At 36.8% G+C, this 22,613-nt stretch overlaps 1 protein-coding gene across 5 annotated transcripts in view; it reads right to left on the reverse strand.

Annotated features, from left to right (window-relative positions):
• Positions 1 to 559: 559 nt before the first annotated feature.
• Positions 560 to 22,613, reverse strand: part of garnl3 (GTPase activating Rap/RanGAP domain like 3) — a 102,083-nt gene continuing 80,029 nt past the window's right edge. For 2 of the 5 annotated variants that reach the window (XM_053485288.1, XM_053485289.1), the window contains exons 12-31: positions 19,610 to 19,718; positions 19,448 to 19,493; positions 18,847 to 18,953; positions 18,458 to 18,573; positions 17,008 to 17,130; positions 16,743 to 16,817; positions 16,348 to 16,462; positions 15,912 to 15,938; positions 15,551 to 15,655; positions 14,512 to 14,628; positions 12,788 to 12,963; positions 12,140 to 12,298; positions 11,155 to 11,221; positions 10,733 to 10,840; positions 10,110 to 10,228; positions 7,588 to 7,723; positions 7,291 to 7,350; positions 4,986 to 5,204; positions 4,665 to 4,782; positions 560 to 2,712 (exon numbers count right to left, since the gene is read on the reverse strand). In XM_053485288.1, the coding sequence (XP_053341263.1) occupies positions 2,562 to 2,712; positions 4,665 to 4,782; positions 4,986 to 5,204; positions 7,291 to 7,350; positions 7,588 to 7,723; positions 10,110 to 10,228; positions 10,733 to 10,840; positions 11,155 to 11,221; positions 12,140 to 12,298; positions 12,788 to 12,963; positions 14,512 to 14,628; positions 15,551 to 15,655; positions 15,912 to 15,938; positions 16,348 to 16,462; positions 16,743 to 16,817; positions 17,008 to 17,130; positions 18,458 to 18,573; positions 18,847 to 18,953; positions 19,448 to 19,493; positions 19,610 to 19,718 (2,253 nt within the window). In that variant the 3' untranslated portion in view covers positions 560 to 2,561. The remainder of the gene's footprint in view (positions 2,713 to 4,664; positions 4,783 to 4,985; positions 5,205 to 7,290; positions 7,351 to 7,587; positions 7,724 to 10,109; positions 10,229 to 10,732; positions 10,841 to 11,154; positions 11,222 to 12,139; positions 12,299 to 12,787; positions 12,964 to 14,511; positions 14,629 to 15,550; positions 15,656 to 15,911; positions 15,939 to 16,347; positions 16,463 to 16,742; positions 16,818 to 17,007; positions 17,131 to 18,457; positions 18,574 to 18,846; positions 18,954 to 19,447; positions 19,494 to 19,609; positions 19,719 to 22,613) is intronic. The other 3 variants (XM_053485292.1, XM_053485291.1, XM_053485290.1) reach the window with 2 other exon arrangements.

A 22,613-nucleotide genomic window follows, 5' to 3' on the forward strand; every position in this document is an offset into this window, starting at 1 on the left:
CTGCATATCGTACTGTGTATGACTTTGTATGTGACAAATAAAATTTGAATTGTCTGGATATTCACAAGCAATATTACACATTAAATAACTGAAATATTAGTAAAATACTGTATAGTGGAATTGCCACTTACTTGTAAAAATACATGTTTTTAAATGTTCTTCTGAAGTGAAGTTTGCCAAATGAAACACATTCTGGTGGCATTCTTCCAAGTGTTCTGGATACTCACCTTTCTAATGCAGTGATACGGCGACCATGCAGACGCATGTCAAATAGCAAATGCATTATCTACATTAGGTTTCACAAGCATAACAAGTTAGCTTTATACAAATTGAAGATCAAAACCAACACAATTCACAGCACCTGAATATACAGTATAAGCATAAGGTCCTTGTGATTTTACTAAAAATTCCTATGTACACTTGGAATGATTTCTGTTTCTTGCTGATTTTTGTTTTATTATGTCCTGGAAACCAAAATACTTTAAAACCAGCACATTTTATTTCCTAGGGTTACTAACATAATATGATGTAATATGAAAATCAAGTAAACGTTGAAAAAAAAGCAAATATCTGCATTCTTCCATAGTCTTGTCAAATCGAGTGTCAGTTCAATAGGATGAAACCTGCTAACACATGAATTTAACCATTGAAATTTCATAAATATTTATTTAATATCAATGTACAATACGAACTACAGCAGTGATCTACAGCACTTGCTCAAATAATAATAATAATAATAATAATAATAATAGTTTTGTTTGAGGCCACATCTGAAACACAACCATTTACAAGTAGTACTTGGCATTAAAAACAATGGCAATACAATTTTTAAGACACTTGGTGTATTTTTTTTCCTCTTTTTTTTCCTTTTATATTTTTAATTTTAATATCAGCAACAGTTTAAGCGACAGTCTAAACAGTTAATATTGATTCAAATACAAAAACCACTGCGGAAAACAACGAGGATCGAGCGAACAGAGGGATGAGAGGCGAAAAGAACGAAAGTGTAAAATTATAAATGTCTTCCATCAGTCACCAGCACCACACACTCCTTTTAATTAATGATAAAAACTTCAGTGCAACGATGATACACTGAAAAAATATACTGAATTCCCACAATTTAGTTTATCACTCAAGCTTCTACTAGTGTTGAAGAATGGTTAGGAAAGAATTCACTAGGCATGCATTTAGTGTCATATGATGCCATATCTGTCATCCTTATCTTACTCTGTACATGCCAATATTTTTATTCTGTTTCTCAATTCGTGAGATCTCAATGAGTGAAAACTATTTCACTATTGGCTACTTTACTCACTTTGGCCTTATGAACTGGAACTTAATCTGCAGACTGTATTCAAACCCTTAGCTGACATTTGTATTTATTTTTTCATTCAATGTAAACTGCCTTTGACTTGTTAAGGTATCAAATCCTAATTCTAAAGTTTTAGTAGAAAATCCCTTTTTAATTTGTAATATGATTGAAGGGAGGCATGCAGGTGTTTGGGAGCCCTTTTAATCCAGAGACAAAAAACATCTTCTTAAAAGAGTGCACTTTTACATAGTTATTACGTCAGGCATCATGAGCTGAGGCGCATGTGCCGATGTCGTGTCCGTTTAATGAAAGAGCTATAGGTAGTGTTTTTTTTTTTTTTTTGTAACTACTTGCCTCATGAGAAATGTAATGCCTGTCCGGTCTGATCTAATGCAGTTGCTGGGAGTTGTAGGAAAATGGCACTTGTGGGAGACTTCTGCCCTGTTTGCCAAAGGTGTGCAGATCGAGATTGTTAGCATTGGGTGTAGCATCACGGTTAACTTATCTATACTCTTTAATAAAGTTTCATCACTAAATTTATTTATCTTGGTGTACATATTTATTTTCACGTGTGCAGCCACAGCCTGAGATCTGAGTCTATATAGATTATAATATTATTAAACTCTGAAATAATTACAATGTGCAATTGACAGATAAATCACTTACATTACAACATGATTTAAAACAGATAAACTGACTTAGATTTACATTCAGACTTTGTTGCTATGCTTTGGATCATATCATTCGACCTGAAAATATAAGCTATGCCCTTAAATTCTAATCTCATAGCTACATTAGCATTAAAATGTATCCTATAAGTTCCATGTCATCAAAACCTGATTGAGGCCCTCTGACTTACTCATCTCAGGGCTCATTCACGTTTTTCTTTCTCTTACAGTATTTTGATATCATGACGGTTGCTAAGTTCAGCTTGAACCTCACTGAACAGGACAGATAGTAACGCATGCACACAACACACGCATACACACGCACGCACAAGTGCATTGTATCCTTCTTATCACACTGGTTACTGTAAACTCACTCAGGTGCAAAGCTTTGTGATTCCACTTCTACATCAGTGTAGATGAGAACAGATACAAAAGTAAAAAAATATTCAAATACCATAAAATGTAAATAGAAAAAAAATCAAATAAAAAAAACAAACAAACAAAAAGAAGAAAAAAACAAAACAAATAAAGCGCAGGTGGAGTTGAGAAGGGGCTACAAGAAACACACTACAGGATTGTCATCACTTCAGGTCCAGGATGTCCTCTTCAAAAGATGCAGACAGAGTTAAAGTGCTGGTCAGGGGTGGGCTGCCCTCATAAGGCTCCGCCTCTGAGCCAGAAGAACAATGCCGTTGAATGTCAATGTCGCCATCAACACACTCCAAACCGACTCTGAAGGGTTTAAAACACAACAAGTGACTTTTTATCTGGCAGCAGCAGAATGCAAAAGTCAAAAAGACTTAAAAAATAAAATCTTTAGTCAATTTTCACTCAACGATCTCTGGAATTAAAACTAAATGGTGCCAAAAATTAAAAGCGACATTCAGCTATTAGCGGTTCTACTTGCAAAAATGACTGGTTGATGAGCGAGATTAGAGGAGATGTTCTCTAACACACTTCAGGAAACAGTTTATTTATACTGATATCAATTGACACTTTATTTGCACACAGGTGAATTCTAAGGGTAGCTGGATAAACACAAACTAAATCAGAGGTTTTACAGCAGCAGTTGTGAATACTCATGCAACCACAACATTTACATTGTTCAACATTCTTTATTATTGGCTGTTTTGTATTGATTCTTAATACATACAGTACCAACCAATCAGAACATTAAAACCACCTGTCTAATATCATATAGGTTCCCCTTGTGATCCCAAACCAGCTCTAAGCCATCGAGGCTTGAAAAGAACTCTAAAGTGGCTTTATGGATTATTTGTCCAGCACATCCTAAAGAAGTTTGATCAGAGATCTGAGGAAACCAAAGACCAATTTACTGTAACACCTGGAAATCTTTGTCAAGTTTCTCAAACCATTCCTGAACAATGTTTGCAGGGAGGCAGTTTATTATCCTGCTGAATGAGGATTAGGGAATGCTGTTGCAATGAACGGGGTATGTGGTCTGCAAAAATCTCTATGCAGGTAATACAGTATGTGTCAAAATAAAATCCTCAAAGATTTCAGAACATTGCTCAGAGCATCACACCGCCTCTGCTGGCTCGCCTTCTTCCTATAGTGCATCCTGGTGTTATCTCTTTCACAGGTAACCCAGTTCACGGTTCACATGATGTAAAAGTAAATATGATTTATTAAACATTCTTCCGTTGAACTTCTGTTGAGTTCTGATGCTCACATGCCCATTGTAAGAGCTCGCCCCCTCCCAAATTCCCATCAAGTGACACCTGACTGCCCATAACTCTGTAACTGGTTCACTACATTTCCTGCCTTTGAAATATTGACCTGCTGTTTGGAGATGCTCTGACCTAGCTGACCTAGTCACAATTCTGTCCTGGTCAAAGAATGTTATTCACTTTACCTTCTAATGGTTTAAATGTTATTTTTTATAAGCTCAGTTCAATTTGTTCCAGTTTTAGTATGTAACAATTAAAAGCTGTGGAAGAGTTAAAGTGGTGGGGCTGAATACTTCTGCAAGGCATTTTAGCGGAGAATTGGGAAATAAGTTTATGTCCCTAGACAACCACTCATTTTACAGCACGAAGAAAAGAAACTGAGACAGAATGAGGTCATCAGCTATTGAGGTTTCTAGTGTACACAGCTACAGTATTATTGTACCAAATAAAAACATACTGTATTGTCCAGATTACTATGTAGAACATAATCACCAAATTAGCAACATCCCTTTAACTGATATCACCCTATTCATAATAAATATTCATGTTGCCTTAAAACATGGCTAGTTATTACACCTACCCACTGTAGCATAGCCAGATAGTGTCCAGTATACTACACAGGCCATAACAAGCCAGTTGGCTGTTTACCTAAAAATATCAGTAGATCTCCCACTGATTCTAAAACATGAAAAGGTCAATATTTTTGTGTTTATTTCTAGTGCAAATAATATGAACAATACATGTACTGTACTATGCTGTATGATGTTTATAGGGTTCTAACTTGGATTTCAAGCAGTTGAATGTCCGTGTGCATTTGGAAGTGATGTCATGGCAATCCTTGCTAATGTTTTCACCATGTGTTTGGGGGCAGAGCTTTGTGTACATGAGTAAAAAGTAAAAAAGATATTGTTTACCTTCACAAATTTAACCTTTAGGTACCTAATGTAACTTTATTTAACTTGCTCCACCCATAATCTCAGCACTGTAACTTACTGCTCAGTGCTTGCGACCCCTGCTGGTCTCCTTTTCTCTTCCTCCTTCGTTTTCCTGCTTGTTTTCCTCTGTTTCATCGAGCCGCTGTCCGACTTGGTGCTGGGTTCTTCAGCTAAACCTGAAACAATAAAAGACGATCAAACAAGCTGACTATGCATACACATACATAACTGTATGCAGACTTTATTTACCATCTTCTAACAAAAATGAAACTAAAAAGACAGCTAAGAAGCTAAAAATGTTTTTTTTAAAGACCTGACTGTACCAGCCCAAGACTTAGTACTGCAAAGACACACCCACACGTATTCAAAGAGACCTCACCCAGGAGTTCTTTCCTCGTTCGGCTGGCGATCTCTTTGATCTCCATGCGAGACAGTGAGAGAGAGGGTGTGGTCGAGATCACGGAGGCGGGGCCAATCACTCCAGGTGCTGCACCCATAAGCATCTTACTGACTAATGGAGACTTAAGTGGCCTCTCTATGCTTCGCCCTACTAGGTTACAGAGTGGAATCTTATAGATGTGTTTGGAGGGAGCTTCCCCTGGAATATGAGAGAACAAAAGAGAGAAAAATGTAGTAAAAGAGACAAAGAAATAAGACACTGTCGTTCCCTTTTCACTGCTACAGCAAAAGGTAGATGTGTTAAAAATTCAGTCTATTCTTTTCTATTGTTAGACAGGCTTCCTGCTTCGATAAGCTTTTATCCAGGGCTTTCTCACAGAGCTTGTCGGTTAAAGTTTATCATAAACCTATCTCTTCACCAAACACATAATCCTTCCTCATTCTTCCTCAAACCCTACAGCTTAGCCACAGCTATAGTATAAAGATATTTAATGCTGATTTAATTCTTAATCTTCTATATTCTTAATTTTATTTCATAAAATTGTAAACTACATTACACTATAGTACCACTAGATGTCGCTACTACATAAGTTTTCTTTGGGAAGTCAACTAATGTGCACTATACTGGTATAAAAAAATGTAAAAAAAAGAAAAATTAACCAAATAAAAAAAATTATAATAACAATCTATAAAATGAACAGCTCGACCTGCACACATCAGTGTACAGATACGGCGACACATCAGTAATATTTCTACTGTGTGAGTCAAAGAGATATAAGCATGCAAAGGTGCACATTCATGGGTTTACGACACAAACCAAGCCAACAAAAAAGGCTTGATTTATCTTAAAGAGAAAAAAAAAATGATCAGGAAGAGATCATGACCTTAGTCTTAAACAGTCAGCTCCAGAATTTCTTATGAACCCATATCATACAGTATCTACTGTTAAGGCAGTAATTTAGAACAGCCAGAGCTGTATTTTATCAGCCTCTTAGTTAAGAAGATAATTAGGCAAATATTGTTCCAGGGAACATGCTGGGAGATTTGGTTATTTCATATCATTTTCAGTCTAATCTCACAGTGACTCTGTGTGCTACCCACAATCTAATTATTTCTGATTCAGGGACACATGCAAATGCAAAGTCTTCCTAAACCATAAAAAAACAACTTTTTTTCACCTTTTTTTTTTTTTTTACCCATCTTTAACAATGGTGCCACTAATTCTGGAGTTGACTGTAGGTTCTGGATGAGCATCAAAATCCTACACTATAAAAGGTTAGAAAGTAGCTTGGTGACTTTGAAGCACGCACATCATTCTCTAGCGCTGAACAATGCTTTAAGCATTCAGGAAGTTGAGCAGATTTCTGACCAATGTATTATTCTTCTGCGTCAAAACTATGAACCATACCCTGATTGGCCTACTGCCATTTCTTCCTACATCAGGAATAATTCTAATAAAAAAGTTATATTTGATTTTAAAGAAACTGGACTAATATGTTATAATATCTTTGGGTGCTTGAGTTTGGGTGCTCATTAATATGCCATTTAGAACCTTAAAATACCAAGGTCATGTGGAGATGCTCTTACATCTCTTAACACATGCACAGGCAAGGTAGAATTCTTAGTAATGTAAAAGAAATAATAAAATAAGGATGACTTAAAATATTTTGTGACATATCAGGACTGGGAGAATATTAAAAATATATTTAACATGCTCAGGCGAGTCAATATGGACAAAGCTTTAGGTTTTGGCAGTGTTCTTGTTTTCATTTTCAATTAATCAATCGATCAATCAATCAGGTCACGATAGCCATATGTATCTGACATGATCATCTACCATAGACGAATATTTCCACTATGAAATCTTTTCAGTCAGTTTAGCAATTTCAGTTTTGAAACTCAGTCATATATTGACCCAATGCCGGAGTGAAGACATATGTTGTACAAAATATACTGTACATATATATATACAACATATTCCTCTTGTATTTCCACATCATGACAGAAATGTCAGTTGTAGGTGACGGATTAAATTAACAGGATGTGGGTTTTGACACAGCCCCTCTCTAATTACGATGGGGTTTTGCGTGTGTGTTTATATGTACTGTGTGTGTGTGAGAGAGAGAGAGCGAGAGAGAGAGAGAGCTGCTCAAATCCCAATCAGAACATGGTTATGAACAATGAAGGCAGGATCATGGCACATCTCTATGGACAAGTGTGTTGGGATGTGAATATAAGTGAGGCATTATGGGTAACGAAGGCGAAAGCTGGAGTCCCTTCAGTACCTTCAGAATCTTTAGACATGTAGAGGGAAAGCTTGGTGCCGTAGGGGATCCGAATACAATCTGGACGGAAAAAAGCATGACACCAACCCAACCCACATTTATTATTCGAACTGGGAAAAAATTTAAATGACACCCATTAAAAAACACACAACACGTACACTCGTCACCACAGTGTTGACATGGGTACATAAATAACGCGCTGTCCAGCGATGACAAATTCACAAACAAGACACTTTATATATAACGATTTTTCCACGATTGAGTCAAGGATATGAAAATGAATGAAAAGAGTCATACCATCTCCAAGGGGTGAGGGGAAAATGGGCAGCTCATAGCCTGTTGGAGTTTGAGGAGAACTCTGGGAACTGGTGTCTCTGGAGCTACAGTTGGAGGCAGAGTTTACTGGAGCTGAAGATATGAAGTAAATGTCAGACTAAAGGGGCAAAACAGGAAAAAAGAAAAGCCGTTAAAGAAACAGCATATGAGATTGTTGACAGTCGCTGTTGATCATTGGTTACTTTACTTTCTAGTTTAATTTATTATGCAATTTAGTAAATGAACACATTTCTTCTATGCGGTTGTAATTCTTAGATATTCCACCATAATTATTAATAGAACGTCTGCCACTGCCACTAAAATACAATAGCTGATTCTAGTGTAACTATTTTACACATCAAAAACTCTAATACTGTTGGTTGCGGACATGGTAAAGTGCAGGTGAAAACTTCAATCACTACACAGTCAAGAAATAAACAAAACTGGAAACCAAAACTGACTACCAAAAAAAAAATCAAGACAGGACCTTAAACAGTATAAAAACAGATGCAAGACAATCCTGACTGTGAACCCCGGGAGCTTAAACAAATAACACCAATGTCAGACACCTGTGAAAAAGATTGTGAAACAGGAAACTGTAATGAAAGTACATCTCAAAATAGAGAATACAAAATCATAAAAGTCCAGAACACAGATACAGAAGTCTCATGAGCACAGAGTGCTCTGCAAGGGGATATCCCTGGCATACTGTACTGTATACGTGAAACACTTGTATGAACAAACACCATCCATACATTTCAATTTTTTCCTTTATAATAACTAGAACTTTATTAATCCCAGAGGGAAATTGTATAATAACATAATAACATGTTATTGTATAATAACATGCACACTGGAACGTAGCTGCTGTAAGAATGGGAGCATGTCAAAGGTCCCTCATGTAACCTAAAAGAAAAAGCGTTCTACAAATTCACTGTTGAGATGTAAAAACTGGTCAGCACTAGTTCTTGAACCTGTTTGAGATATTTAGGTTGTGATGGTCAACACCACCCATGTGCTCATTTGTAGTGGTTAATGCTTCTGGCTTTGTGACTGTATTGCTCTATGTTCCATGACGAAGGTCTTACTGAATTTCTCCATGTTTGTTAAAATTGTGACAACAGATCAGCAACTTGTTAACTTGGAGCAGAACCTCAGAGGTTCTCCAGGGAAACAGTAGCTTTATTAAGTCCTTCATTGCCTTGAGTGGAACATCATGCGCACAATTTTATCAGAACATCAGAGCATCAGAGCTCCCATATCCTCTCCGTCATTTAATCAAGAGTGCAGGCGAAGTAAAGTTTATGAAAGAACTTGCAATCTTTAGGCACTTTACTGTAGCTTGGCCTGCAAGATCCCTGAGGCAAGGATCGATAGCTTGTAACCAAAATTGTTTGGCATACCTCTTATGAATTGTTTAAATCCATGTCAGCCAAGACCTTTTGTCTTAGAACAATCATTACTGTATAAACAGTACTGTGCAAAAGTCTCAAGCAAACAATAATTCATTAATTTTGTGCTTCTAAAGAATCAGAATTTTTTTGTAATTGTAATGTAGTCTTGAGGAATAGTTCTTTTGTCTCTTATTTTTTAGCAGGTTTTTGTATCTCATTTTCAGTTTGGTCCCTGTACCTGACCAGTTTCAGAGGTATGTGTTTTGTTAAGCCTCACAGTGACTTATCAATCATTCAAGAATAATAATAAATCTAACTAAAGCCATGAACCAGTGAGAAACCGGTGCAGATGAGATGATGACAAATGATCAGGCCAGTGATTAGTATACTGGTGATGCTGACTTGTTGGAATGAGGTTGCTGTTGAGGTTGTTACGAAAACAACCATTTTTTTTTTTTTATCTTTCTGGACTTTGCCGCGTGTCACGGTAAATAATCCCAATGTCTCAATTTTTATCAACTACATCATTTCATTTTATTTATACTGTAAGTTACCTAATGTATACACAGATGCACAGTTTTATTTGTGACAAATTACACTTAATATGTGACACTGCACATACTGTACGTTATTTCAACATTATCATCAGGAGACTAAGGGCACAAGGCAGAGTACAGCCTGGACAGTGTTATTCCAAAAGCTACTGAAAATGCCGTGTACATTATTCTGTAATATTTTCAAGCCTTTAGACTGGAAAAACATTTTTATGGTCACTATTGTGACTGATGGGATTAAATAGGTTTCTGAGTTTGTGTCACAGACTGTAGTCAGAACAGTCTGTAGAATTAACAGTGTTAAATGAACAAATAAAGAACATTAAAAAGTGATTTTTATACTTACAAAAATTAAAAAATAAAATAAATCCATGATCTCCATTATGCCATTTTTAAAGGCACACTAGCAAATTCTGAACTGATAAACCAAAATTGTAATCTATTACTTTTTAGCTTGTATAATTTATCCTATTTGTGTTTTTATTATTATTATTATTATTATTATTATTAAAATACTCATTTTAAATTACATGTAGTTTATTGCTGTTACACTCACCCTGGATGCAATCAGATGAAGCTCTGGGACCACAGCAGTGTAAACCAGGTTTCCATTGACCACCAGTCGGATCTCTATGGAGTCAGTGGTGAAGGCCAGAATGTAGGGGAACGCACACACTGTAAAGGAAAATAAAGAAGTGATGTGGTAAGGAGTTCACAAAATCTTTCTGATACCCCAGCAACTTTAAAAGTAAGCAACTTTGCACTTTTTTATGTGATTGATTTTAATAAATGACCAACTGGACCAACTGGACCAACCAATCCTCCTTGGAATAAAAGGAACAGTAACAGGAAAAAAGTAATAGAAATCAGTACATTAGTGGTTTAAACCTACTGAAAGGATGTCTATAGTTTGACTTTGTAAGAACGTTTGTGCACAATCATTGGTCAGGTAAATATAATCACTTTGTATGAAGATGTGAGTTGTCGGACATGGTGGTCATGTTTGTCTGTCACCTTGTATTTTGGAATTTGTACTCGGATTCTGGCATAGACATGACAACACTACACATGTACGTACATAAAAGCCTACATAAATCTAATGCATATAAAAACCATAAATATCAACCAAGCTCAACCAAGAAAGCTTAAAAGAAAAGTTAAACCTCTAATAAAACTTACCAATACCATTAGGCATTTGATTCCAGCTGAAGTGAAAGTCAGAAGAGTTGGGCTGAATCATGGGTGTGGCACCATTAAATGGACACACCTTCTTATAGGCACAGAAGTCTACAGGAAAAATGTAGCCAGTATCAGAATGTATGTTATCATGCAGAAGTTTGTAAGTCTTCCTTACTGGATTAGTTATATACATCAATGAGAAATGGGACAAGTGTTAAGTGAAAGATCTAATTATATGGTCAATATATTGCTGCTGTGTGTAGTTCTAGTTTATAATTATCACATCAAACACTGCAAATGTGGTTTAGTTTGGCTTTAACCCTTTTTTAAACTGCTGATATGGTGGACATTATCTTGAGATTATTATTATTATTACTGATCAATGATTATGGCAGTTGATTTAGATTTTTACAGACACTGACTGTTATAGCAGAGCAGTAACCCAGCCTCGCCATCTTCATACACGTCTATAGCCGCAACAAAATTGACCTGCAAACAGGCATATGAACAATCAGCTGTGTGCCAGGCAACACACTACATATACACCGACCAGCCATAACATTAAAAGCACTTATATATGAAGTGATTAACACTGATTATCTCATTACATTGACACAAGTCAAGGGGTGTGATATATCAGGCATCAGGTTAACAGTCGGTTCTCGATGGGAATGTGAAAAAGCTGAGTTAAAGCATCTCCAAAATGGCAGGTCTTCCTGGATGTTCCTGATATACTCTGGTTAAACCTACCAAACGTAAGATCCAAGGATGGACAACCAATGAACTGGTGACAAAGTGATGGGCATCAAAGGCTCATTAATTCCCATGGGAGGCCAAAGGTCGCCTCTCTGTTTGGGCCAAACCCACAGAAAACTTTCTCAGCAAATAATGCTACCGTAGCACTATGTGCTGAGAAAGTTATTTCTGGCTATGATAGGAAGGTGTTAGCACCCACAGTGCATCACAGCTTGCTGTTTGTGTGGCTGCGTAGCCACAGACTGGTCTGAGTGCCCCTACTGACTGATTCGTGTCCGCTGCTGAAAGCATGTAAACATCAGAACTTGAGCCCAAAGCCATGGAAGAAGGTGGCCTAGTTTAATGGATCACATTTAATTTTAAATCATGTGGATGGCCAGGTGCGTGTCCCTCGCTTACTTGTGCTCTAGGATGTTCTATGTGAAGAAAAGCCTTCTGGCACAGGCAAAAACTCTGCGTCCTGGTATTCACCTAAACCTACCAATAATTGTTGCAGACCAAGTTCTCACTGATGGCGGTGTGCTCGTAAAGCATGTCTTGATGGTACAAAGTTGTTTTGGTGACACAAGAGGAACCTTCACAATATTAGGCAGGTGGTTTTATTGTTATGGCTGGCTGAGGTATATTGGTGTATATACGTGTTGTACTGACCCGGTTGGCATCCACATGGTGCAGCCTGTAGGCATCCCCTGTGCTCTCATTGATCAGGTCAAACTGGTGTTTGTATGCCACACAGATCATATGATCATTCTCTCCTGTTGGACCATCGACCAGTGCCATGACAACTGGAGAATCACATAAGCAGATCTCCTGTATAACACAAACAGACAGGAATCACACCCTTATCAGTTGAGTTGAATTGAAGATCTAGCTGGACTTTCACTAATATGCAGCTCTATGGCTAATTTCATTTTTACATAACAGACCATTTGTATTTAATATGCCATGCAGCTGGTGCTTAAATAATCTGGAAGCTAAAAACCTCATAAATAAACCCAGAATTTCTGTCCAAGGTCAGATCACCCAATTTCGCCAATTGATCACATGGGTAACACAAAGCTAGCACCAACCTGGCATGAACTAACTAGGCTTCCATGGTACAGTAGGAAAGCCTATATGGAACTTGTATTGAAAATGAAATACATTTATGTTGCTGACTTTTTTTGGAAAGTCTAGGAATGTTTGTGCATGGACACAAAAATGGATTTTGTTTGTTTCTGCTTCGTATAGGTTATCTGATTATCTGTTCAAATGAAAGCAAACTACACTATATTAGGGTACATTCTCATCCTCTCCTACCCGGATGTACTGGAACTCCTCAACTGGAGAATCACTCGCTCCCATGCTTGTGCTGACACAGCTGAGGCAGTCAAGACGAGGGTGTTTCCTTGTTATAAGGAGCAGCTTGTTTCTAATCGCTGCCACAATGCGTAGCTCCACTCCATGGTGTGTGTTTATAGAATACAGATGGCAGCCTAGAACGACAGAACCAACACAAAAATGTGTATTAAAAAAAAAATCCATAATTATATATATATTTTTTTTTCCAACAGACAAACATTAATGATTTATAATTAATAGCACATAATTGCACGTTTTGGGTCATTAGTAAATGTTCAGCCTCGAAATTAGTAAAATACATTAACCCGACAGACCCTTTACCTGCAGGACACTCTGTGTGCCTCTGATGTTATTTGAGATACTGTACGGTATGTGGTGTGTGCGAAGGGGAGGAACCGCAGATATTGGCACGAATGGTGATTTATTCCACTGAGCCTAATTTGCTCCCAACGCTACACCGATGCAAATTCCTTTCAACCTCTGGGGAGTTAAGTAGAGGATTGTAACGACTGCTTATTGCCTCCTTTGGGCTCGACATGAATTCTGACGTGTTTGTCGGCGTGCTTAATGTCGGGAGGAAAACTGGAGCTTTTTAAAAAATTTGGGCAGCCCAATCCCAACAATGATGCCTCGTTAATGCATTACACAATTAAAAGATATAGTACATGTTAAAGTCTGATGCACAATAAAAATATTTTACTCAAAAATGTCTGGGGTTTAGTTACAAATTTACCATAAATTTTTATTCCTAATTGGCTCGAGCATACACTTGTTTTGCTGAAGCTCAGAATCAAGTCACAAAATAAAAACAGAAATAAAAACTACTGAAGAAGGAAAGCAAAAGGCAAATGTAATAATAATAATAACAATAATAATAATAATAATAACAGCACTAATTCTACTTCTTCTAATTATAATAATATCTGGAAGTTGAGTCATGGCACTGGACGACATGATGTGCTTTAGCTACAGTATACCTGTGTATGTGAGAGACTAGGTGGGACATCTGTCTATAGACAATGTCTACAGGTTGGAGTCATACTGTTAACACCTCTGTAATAGTTCATAATAGTCAGTAGCGTTGTTTTAATTTCGCTTTATGTCAGTAGTGACGATTCAATTTTATAATCAGTTATTTAGAGCTTGGTAGAACATTGATTAATTCCTAAACAGCTTCCTATTGAAACATTATTATGGCGGTAACACGTCCTTATTGAGCATATTAAATTAGGCGCTTGAAAGTTGTTTTCATTTCCTTACAAATTCGTTTAGATTGGTAACGGCTTAATGTGGGGTGCCCATGCAAACCAAACTTGTACCGACCGCAACTACTGTAGAACCGATTTTAAATCGGGAGACGTCTGGAGAGGTTGGTAGCAACTTCGACTTAGTGGATCGGGGCTAATGGATCTTGAGCTTTCCCCATTTTATAAAAATGAGACAGGGAGTTTGACTTTAGTATACCTTCTCCCCTTTTTCTCTTCCCTCCCTCCTTTAAACATATTTCTTCCCCTTATTATTCTTAACAAAAGTACCCTTTTTCCGTGAGACCTTGCCTCGTGTTTGTGTCTGTGGTGCTGCCCGTGCATCAGACCCATTACAGATAACATATTAGAATAAAGTTTTACCATTAAGAAGATTCTTCATAGATTGACTCTATGTAAAAATCAAGTCTCTTATACCCTTGGTTTTCTCCAGCTTATTCTCTCTGCTGTCACACTTGGTGCGCACAAGTTGTCGCTCCTCTATCCCTCTTTTCAGAGCACTCAGTTTGTACACATAGAGACGGGCGTCTTTCCCTGAAAAACAATCAACAGAACATACATGGGTCATTGATATGAGAAACTGATGGGAAGTGGTAACATTTAATATTGTATCAGTGGCATGACAGGATGTTATCTTAATTTGATGTTGATTGTAGAAGAGACACAGCTGTCATGTTTTGAGTCGAGCACAGCCAGGCGTTAAATCAATGCACAGCAGTTCCTCATTACGGAAAGCTGAATTTATTTGTATTCAGTCTGTGGCACAGCCCTGTTGATTATTAGTTAATAGTTAACATGCCAAAACAACTGCTTAGCACCTATTCACATTTTATCCTCTCTCTATACTGTACACTCAACTTGTGCTTATAAATTAAGCGTATATAAATTATAGACAAAAAAGAAAGTACTAGTTCTTGACTTTCTTGTCTTGCTAATATTTATTGCCTTACTGTAAACAGGGGTTACCTGGTTCCTGTTGAAAGCCTGATTGATCAGGCTTTTACTAAAACCAGTAAATCTAGAAGTTAAAAATTTGGCCTTGTGTCTACTATTTCTACTCGCATCTTTCTAATGAGCTTCGGATCTAGTTAATGCTGTAAAACCTTGTGTGTGGATGTGTGTGAGAAAAGTTGCCTTGTGCTGTTTTTACAGGTGTTAAGTTGCTCATTAGGACAGAAGATTTCCCTTTTAACAATTCCTATCTGATACACGAAACTATAACAGAGGATCCAGCTGATTTTATTTTTCAGATCTATTCTAATGAGCATGTGTCTTTAACCCAGGCTGCCCCGTCGCAGGTACCACTTATAGCACATCCTGAGAAAACTGGGACCGTTTAACCATTCATGTTCAAGGCAACTAATAATAACAGTACTTCATGCTTGATAGGGTTGTTTTGTTCCATTAGATTTTTTTTTAGAGAGGTGATAAACAACATCATCCCACACACACACACCTTTGTCAGCCCTCATGATGAGGAGATCCTGAGGTTCAAGTACATGCATCTGTTTGACGGACAGAGTCTTGTCAATCACTTGAACTGGAGGCAGGGATGGAGAGTCTTCCATACCATGAAAAACATCAGATATTTAGCACTTAAGACTAAAAAATACTACTACTACTACTAATAATAATAATAAAAACAACATATTATCCTGTATAACTTGGTATTAAAAATTATCCTGCGTTTCAGCCACATTATAATCATAAACAATCTATATTTCCAAGGACTAAATAAACTATAATTTCTTATTTCTTGCAATTAATTTGAGGTTACATGTGTAGCTTATATTGCAGCTGTACTGATAATTTCTTACCTGCACTGGATAGCAAGGGATCTGAGGCTACAAAAAACAAGAAGCAAGATTAATTAAACATATATCATACTACATTATGTATCAGGTTGCCAATTGATTATTCAACATATACAATTTTACTTTCAAACAATGTGACCTGTACAGCTCCCGAAAAAATCTACATATTTTTTAATATAAAAAATATATAATAACATTCTCTTTATATTTCCTGATCTAAGCAACAGTTCTTGGTTGAATTACGCTTGCTATGTAGGGTTGTGTTTGTGAAGAACAGTATTTATAGATATTATTATTTTAACAAATAAAGCGTTACATGCGAATCCTGTCCTTGTACTAGCCTTGATAGCTGGTCTTGTATAGGTTATTCTTATGAACATGTAGATGTGTACATTTTCAGCATGTGAACCACTGGTGACTAATATTGACATATTCTTACCCTCTAACAGCATGACCCCGGCTGACTCTGTGGCTACCAGTAACGACTGCCCCCAGGAATCTCCACAGACGATTTCATGTGCAAAGCTACTGCAGAAAGACTGAGACTCCCATGGCTGAGAAAAAGGACAATGCTCTAATGTAATACTAGTATATTAGAAAAAAACATGATAAAGGTGTGTAACATACATTAGATTAGATTAGATTCAACTGTATTGTCATTGTGCAACGTACATGTACAGAGCCAATTCATTGCAGATAAAACCAATGAAATGCAGAGAAGTTTTTGGGAAACAAATCCAAATATGGTAAACAGCATTTAGTACTATACAAGCTAGTGAACAAGGCATAAGTGTTGAAGGAGAACTTACACTGTCATGCTGTACATTTTCTCACCTCTTTCCTACAAAGTCCAGTGTTGACCAAACTAGTAGGAGCATCTCCTCTGACTATGGTCTTCAACTTTAATGCCTAGAAGGACAACCACATAATTTAAGTACAGAAAAAGCCATGGATGCAATTTAATGAATGTTTTCACAAAGCTAATTAGTGTTTGTTTTCTGAGTTATCCAAAAGATACATGATATTTATAACAAGTTTATTGTTTAAGTCCTTGTTAGGTGTCTAGGTACATGTGTATATGGGTTTATGTGTGTGTTACCTGCCCTATCCGGACAAACTCAGCCTGGCGGGCCTCCTCTTTCTTTCGGGCTGACTTGGGTGATTCAGGCAGCACGTCACTGAAGGAGCGACGATTTAACATGTTCTGTGGAGAAAAGGGAACCTACAGGAGCAGTAACACACGCACGCGCAAACACACACACACACACAAACAAAGGTCTCAGTAAAGTACCCAAAGTAAGAAAAGCAGAAATTGAGAACAAGGCAGGAGAAGGAAGGCAGTAGGCGTGAGAGCAGGTACTGAGAGAGCTTACTGTTAGGCAACAGCATTTAAATTTTAACAAAATTAAAACCCATAAACCTTAGACAGAAGAGGCAATAGCCAAAACCTATGGAAGCAGTTTTTTACAATAGGCAATAGGCGTTTAAAATTGCTGGCACTTATTAGATAGAATCTGAAAAAGCAGCATTTAACCCTCCTATCATTTTGGGGTCATTTTGATACTCATAATAGATACTCTGTTGTTCACTATGATCTCTCTCTCTCTCTCCATCTATCTATCTATCTATCTATAGATAGATAGATAGATAGATAGATAGATAGATAGATATAGATATAGTCAGGCAGGAGGTATGGAAGCATCCAGTCCTGAACCAGCAGGCTGAGGGACAGCTTCTATCATCAGGCCATCAGACTGCTTAACACTGAACAATAGGTCTCCACAGACACTACACTGTCACTTTCACACTGTCACTTTATAGTCACTAAGCCACTTTATGCACTCCATACTGCACATAATTGCCTTTTGCACAACATACATTGCGGACATTCCTTATACATTTATACACGTAGACACACTCTCACAATCGTGTGTGTATGGGTATATACAGTACATGTATGCATCTGTGTGTATGTGTATATGTAGATATATGTATATATACTGTATGTATGTGTATATGTATGTATATATATTGTATATATAGATGTGTATATGTGAGTATATTCTGTATGTGTATATACCTGTATGTATACTTGTACTCATTTTTTTCCTTTCTTTTTTTTACAATAATACTTGCACAATATTTATACTACTGTATTATCCATATGTATATTTATTCTTATAATTGTACACCACTATTGCTTGTGTAGCTTGCACATAAGAATTTCACTCACATGTACGGTACCAGTGTACCAGTAATGTGATGTGACAATAAAAGCGACTTGACTTGACTAGATATATAGTGTATATGTGTCAGTATACAGTATGTGCATGCTACTGTCACCTTTTGAAAAGCAAAAGAGCAAAAGTAGTGGAAAATCTAGGTGCAAGAATGATCAATTAAGTGTCAGAGTGAGAGAAAGGTGAACTTCTGCAGGCAAGGAGGCAAGATAATGAGGACTTATAAACAAAAAAAGCAAGGCTGTTGTGCCCTAAGAACAGCATACAGAAAAAGAGAAGTGTTAAATAATTGGTAATTAGTGTATGTACCTTGTGCAGGTCTGGCATGAGGTCTTGATACAAAGATCTAATCAACATGTCAAGGGTCCGCTGACGTTTCTGAGCAAACGTCGGGGTCTCAAGAGTGGCTTTCTCTCCGTTTATTACTGAGAGATGAAAAGTAAGTGTGAATCAGAGCCAAAAATACTGCGAAACAGCCATGACAGACATTAAAGGAAACTTCCAGGCTGAAAGACCTAATATGCTTATCCTGAAATGTGCTTAGTTATTTAGCTGCTAATTTATAATGTTTTGCTTTTTGCACTATTTACTATTTTGCTGTTTACTATTTATTAATTTAACACATATGCTAACACAAAATACATAAAGATATCTAAAATGTAGTTAATAACATTTCAAATAGAATAAAAAAAACTAACATTTGACTAGTAAAAAGTCCCTGAACTCCTGATGGTCTGTAAATACTGGCGGTGAGGGAAGGGGAGGTCCGAACAACGGCACGCTCTCTTCTGAAAAAATCTTCAACCTGCAAAATATTAATATTTTATTATTTCATTTTATGGTTCCTCAACCTTGGGGTCAAAACACCACATGGGGTCGTGTGTGCTTGTGATTTTCACAAATTGTTCATCTGAACTTCTATGCAGATAAACTTTAGGTTTTACACAAATATTTTTGTTTTTTTTTAACTTTTAAAATTCAATTAGCATAGGCTATTTACGATTTTATTATATATTATTATTAAAAATCAAAACGAGGTCAGAATGCTTCCATGTATGTATATAAGTGTGGTTTTATAAAGAGTAATTCATAACTGTTTACTTGCAGTTTGTGTACTAAGCAATACTAAGCAATTTGTGATCTTTCCCTCTTTGATGTATGAGAGTTAAAACTCATTCATATACCCACCCTGCATGTACAGAAATTATTGTGCAATTTATATTGTATTTTTAAAAATACCACTAACTCAACAAATATTGATAACAAATTATAAATATAACAACTCATTCAGGAACACACCTATATGTGTCATTCTGACTGTTGTATCTAACTAAGGCAAAGATATCTGCCAAGTGAGTTAAGGACACACAAATTACATTTTTGTAATATAGAGAAACAGTATATTTTCTGTTCTATATATATTCCATTTGTTTAAATTGGTTGTTTTGTAGAAAAGGATACGTGTGAAATGGGAGCGGATCATGGAGGGCTTAAATGATGGTGAGGCGTCATCTCCTTCCTGGAATACGATGGTGACAATGTCATTCCCGATATGTCTCTTTCTCTCCACCTAAACAGATAGAAAGTAGAAATACATCCATTTGAAAAGAAAATACATTCATACCAAAATATTTCATTCAGTGACTGTATTGCGTACTCTATTATGGTTTACACTTTTGGTTCTGACTGCTGCTTATGGACAATCCAATGTTAAAGAATGAAGGATGTACAGTATATAGTATGCCAAATCAAAATGAGTTATTCTAACTTTTAATTACTATTCTGAAGGCTAGTGATCACAGGACAAATATTGGGGTAAGCCACAAAAATACAAATCTAATATATTATACAGTATGTGGTGTCTGGCACCAGGATGTCTGAGGATGCTTTGGGAGCTACGGGTTGCAGTGTGGGGTCTTCATGGATCAAAGGGTGCATCCCATGTGCTTTTTGCCTGCTGGGCCCGGTGCATTGTAAGCTTTAATTACATATATTAAATATTCATACATTTTAAAAATTATTGCCATAAATCTATACCAACTATACCAAAGTCTGTGGACACTGGACAAAAGTCTTAAAATTGGCAATTCTCTGTTATATAAGTATTAAGGTAAATGGCACGGGCACTCCAAACTGAGCTTAGATTTGCTGTTTGCTTTAATAATATTGTTATATTTTTAGACTTTGACTTAAGTCCACCTGTGGCAATTGCAACTGATTGAACTTGATATACAATAAAAAAGGCACATATACAGTACTGTACATGAGCGTATATGGTCTTATAATTCACAAATCAAAAACCAAGCTGTGAAGTCCAAGAAACTTCCCTTTTAGATTGAAACTGTGTCAAGGCATAGATCTGGGGCAAGGGTATAAAACCATTTCTAATGCTTCAAGTGTTTACAGAAGCACAGTAAGATCCACTAATGTAACATTTAAAGCCTACTTGAACTTGAAGTCCAGAATCACCAGCGTGCATCATAGAGCTGGCCATACAGCCAAACGCTGGGCCTTGTTTATAGAGGTGACCAAGAAAACAGTGGCTTCAGATCTGGAGAGATGGGAGAACCTGCCAGAAGGGCAACTTGTGACAAATACTCATTAAGGGTAAACACTTAAAATTTCTCTTTGGCCATAAGGAGAAAGTTTCTCTGATATGCTGGGGAAAATATTTGGGCTCAGTTCCAAGTGCTACATCTGGCAAAAAACAGATGCTGCATATCAACTAGTTAATAACACTCCTATTGTAAAGTACTGTTGTGCCAGCATCATGATTGGGTTATTAGGGATGCGTCTCAGCCACTTGGAAAGGAAGACTAGTCAGAATTAAAAGAAGGATGAAAAATATAAAAAGGTCCTTGAGCCAAACCTGCTCCACAGTCCAGTACATACAACCTCAGACTGGGGCAAAAGTTCATTGGAAGTCTTGCCAACATCTAGACCTAAACCCTGTAGAACATTTGTGGTAGTTCACAGACGTTCCCTTGCATGCCTTCTGAACTCACTCCATATCTGATAAGTGTTTATTTAGACCTAATCCTGGCATACTGTAATGTTTAAGACAATTACGCACTGTGTTTATCCTCCACAATTCCAGGATGGTCATATTTACTTTGATATTGGTATGACTGATATGTCTGATGATGTGTTCTGTATTTTACTGTAATGTAATTTTTTTTTTTTATATAGTACACATTAGTGGCATGCTTGTGTCTCATGGTAGCGTGGTCGAAAAACAAAAAGATTCTGTGTAAATATCATGAGTCAAACACGCAGTGCACATGCTCAGCTTATTTATTTATTTATTTTTCACAGGAAACATGAAAAACAGACTAGAAAGTGCTCTTGTGGCTGAAAACGTCTTTTAAAAAATGTGTGCACCAATAATAAAAATTAAATAGTGATGACATTGGTAAAATGATAATAATGGTAATTCCTGCAAACTTGCTAAATTACGTTCTATGTTACTAATGCTTTAAATACTGTTTAGCTGCCAAATCTTAATGGGTGTAAAATCAACTTGGACATAATGACGTGGCTCAATTTGATGGTTACGACTGCAAGTTTTATTATTATTATTATTACTACTACTACTACTATTATTATTAGGTATTAGGTATTAGAGTATTAGGAATCTCTGTTTGAGTGATGAATTGATGGATTTATGGATTGACAGTGGATCCAGATGTGATAATGAATCTGTATCTTTAAATGGTTAACCTGTAGACAACATACTGTAGAATATGCCCACCTTTACTTTGCTGGAATCATTCCTGTTCAGTGTAATGTGTGTGCATGCGTGTTTGTGTAGTATGTGCTCTTTTCACAGTCGTCTCTGGTAAATGCAGACATACAGTCTGAGTTCAAGTGGTGCTCAGTAAAAGGGATGTAAGGCCTTGAGCAAGCGCAGGTGCTTTCAAAAGCGTGCTGTTGTGAACTCTGAAAGCTTTGAAAGCTGCAAGTGGCTCAAGTGCTGTACTTATACTCTGATCTGATAAACAAAAAGAGAATAAGGCATAAAGGAAAAGTCTGAACTGATAACCAGTTAAAATAACCAGAGAGACAAGATGAAAAAAGTAATGCGTTCTTAAGTGAGAGACAGGCAAAGCAAGACTCAGGCAAAGCAAGAGATAAACCTAACATATGTTTTAAAAAAAATTTAAAACTGAAATTATTCATCCCTTTTTTTTTACAGGCAGCTATAATAATAATGAATTTTAATCATATATGGCGCCTTTTTAGTCAACCAAGGTCACCATCCAAAAACAATAATAAAGAAAACAATGGACAGGATATTACCTAAAAGCAGCGCCTCTAAATAAATGGGTCTTAAGTGATTTGAATGTGGTTGGAAAGTCCATATTACGAATGTTTTGTGTGGCTAAAAGCTGTAGAGTCCATGATGGTCAAGTGGGCGAAGAGCGCAAGAGGGGATGTAAAATTGTGGGAGCTCTGACAAATAAGG

The sequence above is a fragment of the Clarias gariepinus genome, chromosome 24 (genome assembly GCF_024256425.1).
Source record: "Clarias gariepinus isolate MV-2021 ecotype Netherlands chromosome 24, CGAR_prim_01v2, whole genome shotgun sequence".
NCBI classification, from domain to species: Eukaryota; Metazoa; Chordata; class Actinopteri; order Siluriformes; family Clariidae; genus Clarias; species Clarias gariepinus.